General features: G+C 51.3%; 1 protein-coding gene across 2 annotated transcripts in view; it reads right to left on the bottom strand.

Annotated features, from left to right (window-relative positions):
- Positions 1-5821, bottom strand: part of DYRK2 (dual specificity tyrosine phosphorylation regulated kinase 2) — a 29048-nt gene extending 23227 nt beyond the window's left edge. Inside the window, exons 1-2 of one of the 2 annotated variants that reach the window (XM_083399762.1) lie at positions 4860-5821; positions 3769-3914 (exon numbers count right to left, since the gene is read on the bottom strand). In XM_083399762.1, the coding sequence (XP_083255888.1) occupies positions 3769-3914; positions 4860-4941 (228 nt within the window). In that variant the 5' untranslated portion in view covers positions 4942-5821. Of the gene's footprint in view, positions 1-3394; positions 3531-3768; positions 3915-4859 lie in introns of those variants that run through there. The other variant, XM_083399763.1, reaches the window with a different exon arrangement.
- Between the last annotated feature and the right edge of the window lie 2186 nt (positions 5822-8007).

Below are 8007 nucleotides of genomic sequence, written 5' to 3'. Positions count from 1 at the left end.
GATTTGGTGAGGCTTGGCCAGGTTTTTTTGGTGAGGCTCGGCCAGATTTTGTTGAAATAACAGGCTACTGGTCCGGCAGCTTGGCTCCCCCCCCCCCCCCGCCTCACCTCTCAGTTTGGACCTCTGCACACAGATATCCAGGCACCTTTTACAATGTATTGGTATTGCATGGGTGCCAGTTTAAATAACTGTACATAGTAGCGATGATCTTAAAGTAAGCTGCCCATTTGGAATATGTCATCATGTGGTTCAGGTGCTTTTCAATACAACAGCTTCCATGGCAGCCATAATGTGCTGACCAGACTGCAGAGGAATCTGAAAGAGATTAGAATTGCTGGGTGTGGTGACAACGAAATGGGCCAAAGTTTCCCAGGAGTTGAAGAAAGGCACTAAACTGCATGACTAACAGCAGAGGGGAGTGAACTTAAGGAAAGTGAAAACAGGTAATGTTCACAGGTAAATGTTGTGAGAGTGGGAGGGCATGTTGCTCTAAGCAAACAGGCAAGGGAAATCATATTCGCTTCAGCATAGCGTGGATACGGGAAACAGATGGGATTATGAAGACAAGGTAGCAAAGAGACGAGGATGTGGAGATTGGAGAATAGATGTTGTGCCATTGTTATCATTCACTTACAAAGTTTCTTTAAAATAAGTGAAGTGCTTTAATCACAATATCCCAGTAGGTTTTCATTTCCATTTTACAGAGGCCAAGAGAGACTTGTTAAAGACCACCTACTAAGTTTTATGGTTGAACAGGATTCTGAACGCCAACTACCCAAGGCCAAACAGAGGGTGCTAAACACAGGATCAGGTTAGGAAAGAAAACAGCTGGACTGAAAGAGAACACTAGGAGCAAATAATCTTAAAGGAAAGTGAGTGACGGCCCCTCATACAGGATAAAAAACTCTGATCAGAGACTTTCAGTGCAATAGAAGCGTTGGGGGAGGGAACAAAGCCATATCGTCTGAGAAAGCTCCACTCATAACACACAGTCGTCCATCTGCTTAGCAACACAGGTTGCCATAAATACAGAGCACAAGCCAAAGCTTCTTTTAAGGCAAACAGCACTTCCCCATATGAGATCACTTAGGCACTTGAGAAACCTCCCATCTCTGGCTTCAGACTCTCATATTATTCTATGAGTAAAATCAAACTAGGATCAAGTCTGCTAAAGGGACAAAACTGTAGGAGAATTTGAATGCAGACCATTAATAACCTATTGAGTAAGAAGAGTGACAGCAGATTCTCTTTTGAGGATTATAATTTCTTTTAAGAAGGGGATTATTGAATTCATGGGTTAGCTTTATTCAAAGTTGTACCTCTCATTATGTGGTATCAACCTTTCCAACTTTGCAAGGCTGGAGAAAACATGTGTAGGTGGGATCAGATTGTTGTCATCAAGGAGAATCCAGACCCACCTGGAAAGACCTTCAACCACTAGAAGAGCCCCCCTTATGGTTGTGACCTTTTAGTCACTGCAAATCCACGGGTGGAAAAGCAAAGGAAAATGCAAATTTCCACATGCTTTCCCCTGACCTAACATTGCACCCAGCCATTTCACTCCTTTTCACCTTCAGGAAAGTTAAACGGACCTGAAATGTTTTGGTCTACAGGCACTTCTAAATAAAAGGTAGCCCTTGCTCAGGATTTGAGCCTAATCAACATGTATTTCTGCATGGCAACACTTACCATGTGAAATAGACAATATTCCCCACTATCTGCAACCACCATACTACACGCAAGTCACACTACTTGCATGCATCCACTACCATATAACATGTATGCATCCTTCTTGATGTAATACATGCATATTTAAGGCCATTGAATGACCATCTTAATGACACTGGAACACTGGAAGTGCAATGCTGATGTCCAAATGTGGATATGTCCTCCCTTGCATCAGGTCTTAATTGGACCAGGTTTGGCTCTGGAATTGATTTTCAGTACTAGGAATCACTCTAAAAATGATGTACGTCTGTTACAAGAATAGTGTCTCTGAACATATGCTTCCTTTTCTCCTCTGACCACAGCCACTAGCACTACACATATCTGGGAGGAAAGGGATTTCCAGGTCAAAGACTTGCAGCCCAATGTAAGCCCTGCAATCTTTTCATCTGTTTGCAGAAATTAAGCGCCACCCACCCATAATTTATCTTACATCTAAGAAATCGCATCAGTCATATCTTTAAAAAGTTTTTAAAATTCCAAAAATGCAATTGCTACATCAAAGGAATATAGAGGACCAGAGCTTTCATGGAAATGAGCGTTACTTTTCTTTTTCAGGTTCAGTGCTGCGGCTACACCACCGTTATACAGGTTATTTCTGGCCTGACGGACAATCTTTCTCCACCCTTCATAGTCATCAAGCTTGGGAGATTGCATCCCAGCAGATTAGCTACAACTGGAAGATAAGGTGAGAAACCATAGCCCTGTAAGTAATTCCACCAGATAACACCCATTTGCCTAATTTAACTGTGTTTACAATCACACTGCCATTCTCTCACCCACTTAGTGGCCCTGCTGTTCCACTAGGAATGGGCAATCTATCCTAAAAGTTCTGACAATTAGGAGGGGAAACTTAATTTTTCAGTCTGAGAAAGAAGGCCACTCTTCAGTGATGAAGTGGTTAGCCTACTTTCCAAAGCTGTTTCTGTCTCTTTTCTCCAGACACTCATTCGACCCTGGAATAGGCTGAAACGTGAAGGGGGGTCTGCCTTATTAAGAGAAAGGAAGCCCTAGAAAGCATTGCAGCACCCAAACCCGCAGGGACTCCTCTCAGTAAAAACACAAGGACTGCCCTCCACACAACGGTGACTGGCAGAGTAGTTTCTTTTACTCTCCTGTTGTTTGAAATCTGTGGAGCACAGACTCGGATGCAGTTCATGCCCCAGGTTTGCAGGTAAGTAGACAAAAGTCACCCACTTATAGAGACCCACGTCTCATAGGGCAGCTTCAGGGACAGCTCCAGCAAACTACACCCCCCCGGGGGGGAAGAGATTTGCTGCTTGCACTGGGAAAAGTGGCCACAGCAGATGTGATAGAAGCACACTGACATGACTCACGCCACAGGTGACCTGACCTGACCGCTCTTCCACCTCCACCTCATCACACAGTGGTGCTCTCCAGAATCCTCCACCCAGCAGAGGAACAAACAGCACCCCCACCCACCCACTTAAAGACTGGCTTGCCACAAATTTGGAACAAGTGAAAAAACACACATTGCCACCTAGAGAGTGGTGGTGGCTGGGAGGGAGGGGTGTGAGACCATTAAACCCAGAGCCTAACATTACCTAAGTGGCCCACGGTGCCACAGGGAAGATTCAATGAAGGCAAGATCCCTAAGCAGCTGGGAAAGTTGCCTTCTCCCTCCTCTTTCCCATCTCCACAGAATTACCTGTTGAAACCAGACCGGTAACAGGACCAAGACGTGTTGAGACATGCTGTGGATAATTAATAGGGCTCCTCCATGCTCAGCCGGTGTCCTTCCTCGGCTCATTCACAGATCCCACTCAGACAGGCTGGCTGGCAGCCTGACTGTACCTAGCACATTTATTGCTATTAATACTCGGGAGAGGAGGAGCAATGGGGGGAGGGGTGTCTGGTGGAGGGGGGAGGCTTAGGAGAGGCTGGCACAGTATTTTGAGAATGGAGAGGACTAAGCTGGAGGGGTTAAGGGCTGACAGGCTTCACTTCCCATTGCAAATAATAAATCCAGGCCCCCCCCCTCCACCAACCCACCCAGCTCCCCACCCCGTGTCTCCGTCTCACCGTGTGGGCGGCGCTGCTGGGCTTGAGCGGCGGCAAAGCGATGGGGGATGGCGGCCCGGTCCCCGCGCCCGCCCGGGAGGCTCCTCCGGCCCCGATCCCCGGGGAAGGCTGGAACTGGCGGGCGCTGTCGCCTCCTCCCCGGCTGCCTGCGGAGGAAGGGAGAAGAGAGCTGCTGAGCCGAGCGAGGTCGAGCAGGCTTCGGTTCAAAGGCAGGGGAAAGTGGCTCAAGAGATGGGAAAGGGAGCCGAAGGAGCCCCCTCCCCACCAGCGCCCCTCCTCCTCTGCTCCCCCCGCCTGCTGCCATCGCAAGACTGTTTGCGGGATCATGGGGGGCTAATCCCCAAACGTGGCACCGCCAGAGCACACGCGCCGAGAGAGGAGTCCGCGAGCGCAGAGGGCTAATGAGAGCGGTGGCCATCGCTCGTTAACCCAGTTAAACCTTTCATCCGCGATTAACCCACAACCATTAGGAGCATAAGTGGGGAGCCAAACTGGATTTGCTCGGCGCGATCCCCCCTCCCTCCCCGCACCGTCTGTCTGGCTGTGAAGAGGAGGGCAGGAATTAGCGCCTCTAATCCGGTTCCCAACCTCTCGCCTCTGCCTCGAGGGAAGTAGACCAACAGCAACATCACCTCGGTCTCCCCACCCCGATTATCAGTCCGGAATCGGGAGGACAAGAACTCCCCTCCCGCTTCCAAGGCAGCCCTTTCTCTGGGAAAAACATAAACACCCAACACCCCCCCGTGGTGCTCGAGTTGCCCTTCCCCACTTGCGAACTGACCCAAACTTCCCGGGTCGAGAGAGAAAAGCTCGCAGACTTGCGAGACGCTTCCCAGGTCGAGCGCAGGAAGACTTTGATGGGGCGGAGGGGAGAGACAGAGCAGCAGCAACGTGCAGAGACGTGTCTTCCCCGCACACGACCACTTTTGGAGGAGCAGCGGAAGAGAAAGGATGAAGCGCGCACCCGCGCGCACACACCCCCGCTAGGGCTCGGTCTGCAGCGCTCGGCCTGGCCTGGGGTTGGGGGGGGGCAAAGGGGCAGCGGTAAGTGAAAGCGGTTCGCTCCTCTGCCCACGCCTCGTCCTCCTTACCGGCTGGGCACGAAGCAGCCGCGGCTCCGCCGGCTCCCGCAGCCCCGGCAGCGCTGGCAGAAGGTTTCCTGGTGGTTAACATGGCCGCTGGAGGAGAGGGGAAGACATTTCAGGGCTGCTGCTGCCGCGGCGGCGGCTCCTCCTGATCTTTGCCTCCTCCGCTCCTTCTCGGCCTCTCCGACCCTTCTCCTCGCCGGCGGCTGTGGCGGCGGCAGCAACCACTACACCCCGCAGCCGCGCGCTGCTCCGCGGCATCCGTCTCCTCCCCAAGCCCGGGCCCGCCGGGCTACGGCCCCCCCTGGCCCGAGCCCCCTTGTCTTCCTCCTCTTCCTCTTCGTCGTCGTCGCCTCCTTTCTCCAGCGGCAACAGAGGCGGCGGCAGCAGCAAAAGCGCCGCCGCCGCCCCCCGGCCCAAACACATCACCCCGCCAGTTTCCAGGGTCCCCGAGTCCCTTCGCGTCAGGGAACGGCGGCGAGAATCCCCCTCCTCCGCCTCCTCGCTCCTCTCAGCGACAGGAACAAACCGAGCCCGCCCTGAGTGCGAGGGGGGGGGGGGGTTGCAATCTCCGCCCCCCGCTCCCCCTTCTTCTCCTCCCTCCCGTCTAACGCAGCCGCGCAAGCCTTTCCCGCCGCCTCTGCGCGCCCAGGGCGCTTTCACTTTCAAAGAAAAACCCAACAGGCCGCGCGTCGTCGTCGCGGGGCGGGCGAAAGAAAACTGAGGCGGGAGGAGCAGCAGTCTCCACCCCGCCGGGGAGGGAGGGGGGAGTTAGTAGCAGCAGCAGCCCGATGTCCTCCCTGCCCTCTCGCCTCGCCTCTCCCGGCGGGGCTGCAGCTGTCCTCGGCTCGGCGGCGGAGCTGGAGGGACCGTCCCCTTCCTCTCTGCCTCCCTAGGAAGTGTGGTGGGGAGAGATGAGCGAGCGGGGAAGAAGCGAGGGGCGGAGGGCAGGACGAAAGGGGGGGAATGAGGGGAGCTGGGCAGCCCCCGCTTCATGCTGGTCACAACACACACAGAGGCCACTCCGTGACTGGAGTCCGTGCAAAAAGCCCGGCCTCTTCTCCTCCTCCTTCATGTTTCTAAGCACCTTGTCACCTGCTGCCCTACACGCCTCGCTGGGTCCGCGCAGAAAACGCGCGCTTGGGCGTCCCCACCGCGGCCCGCTATTCCCCCTCCGGCCCATCTCCGCAGCCAGCGCGGGCGACGCTCGGCCCTCGAGGGGGCTTCCCCTTTGTGCGGACGAAGGGGTGAATGGCGGGCGCCGGGGAAAGCCAAGCCAAGCCGAGAAGAGGGAGGGAGCGAGACTTGGGCTGGAAGGGGAAAGAGGTGTGAAGCGCTGGAGGGCGGCGGGAAGAAAGGGCTGCTCGACAAGGGATCCCCGAGGGAGCAGCTTTGAACGAAGCTGCTTTCGACGGGCTGCTTTCGGAAGAAGGTCAAGGCAAACACGCAGGAGGCGGAGGAAGAGAGATGGGGTTGGGACCGGAAAGGAAACAACGTTTTTTGTAGCGTGCCCTTGATGCTGCTCAGTCAGAGGGGGAAGTGTTGGAAGTGGAACTTCCCTCCCGAAATCGGATCCCTGGGATGGGTTGCATAGTCGTCCACGTTTTCCTTCCATTAAACAGCTGACAGACAGGACAGCGACCCCAGAGCCCTCTTCCCATCTGTGGCTCCTGGTCCTCCTCTTCCTTAGAAAGCCAAGTAAATAAGGAGGGAAGTCAGCTCGCGAGGGCAAGAACAAATGGGAAACATCATGTGTGTGGATGTATAGTATGTAACTAAAAATGCAATAAAGATCATCTAAAAAAAAAGGAGTAAATAAAATCGCCCTCCTCTAGGTGTGGTCAGGAAAAAAAGACATTCTCTGCCTGCAGATGTTTGTAAACAGGTGGATACCCAAAAAGGGTAAACAGAGTTTCCCCTCTCTGCTAGGCAGAAATGAGAAAAAGTTCAGAGTGCAAGAAGGTAAACTAGAGGGAATCACAAAAGCTTTCTATTGGGCTTTGAGCTCTGTCAGTGCAAGGAAACTGTTAGCATCATGCAGAGCTTGTTTTCAGTAGGAAACAGGGATTTCCCCATTGTGCAAACCAATAAATAAATGTCCAGGCAATGAAGTTGCATTGTGGGCAACACTTCAAATGAAGAGGGGAGGAACATAGTAAAAAACACTTGATGGCAGATGGAGGGAGGCCATGGTCAACTCAGGGACGGGATTATTATATGTGGAGAGGATGATAAGTATGTGTGGGTTACAGCACAGTTCAGCCAAAAGGGGCCAGGAAATGACTCTATTTATGTATTGAAATGGTTACAAAATATTTTCCCTACAGTTAGGGAGGGGAGAATTTGAATTAGTTCTCAATTAAAGGCAAATCTACCATATTTGTGTTCCCGCAGCCTCAAAAATACCCATCCTTCAAAATTCACATCTCCAAATTTTGCAATTCAGTTCTCAGAGTATTGTGTACAGAATGCAAGTACTAAGGTAAAACAAAAAAGTCCCTTTAAAAATGCATATATTAGTGTAAATGGCATTCAAAAATGAATCTTAGTGGGAAAAATATAAATAATAAGGAAAATATGCATCGCAAAAATATTAGGAGAAATTTGTACTAAAATGCTGGTGAATTTTCAAGAGCACTTAAAAAATAATAATGACAGGTATGGAGAACTGAACCTAACTAGAAAAATGAGAAACTGTGAGAAGCCAGAATTGACAAAAGCATCCCTAGCTACAGGGCAGAAAGACTTTGTCAAAGATGATGTCAAAACTATGGTATTTCAAAGCTTTTAAAGCACATTGCATATTGATAGCCTTCCTGCTTATAACATTCTTGGGGTGACTTCACACACTAGGTTTGCCATATGAGAACTGCAGCCATCACGTGTCAATTTCTTAAGTAATTCTCTTTATTTTAGAAGCCTTAAATCTTATCAAGAAGATAAAGCTGAGTTTTCCGTTAGCACAACATTTTTGCAAGCTGCCTGCTCCCAAAGGGCACTGCACAACCCTATCCACCTTGGGAGGCAGGTAGCCTGTTTGCATCTTTAAAAAAACTCATCGAAGATGTGCACTTCAAACCTTGGGTGAGAAGAAGGCATGGCAATGGAAGAAAGGGTGGTGGTGCATTGCTGTAATGTCTTTGGGACTTTTTCA

This window comes from Podarcis tiliguerta (assembly GCF_965153285.1).
Source record: "Podarcis tiliguerta genome assembly, chromosome: 10".
NCBI lineage: Eukaryota > Metazoa > Chordata > Lepidosauria > Squamata > Lacertidae > Podarcis > Podarcis tiliguerta.
Note: the sequence above shows the minus strand (reverse complement) of the source record. Positions and strands in the feature narration are given on the sequence as shown.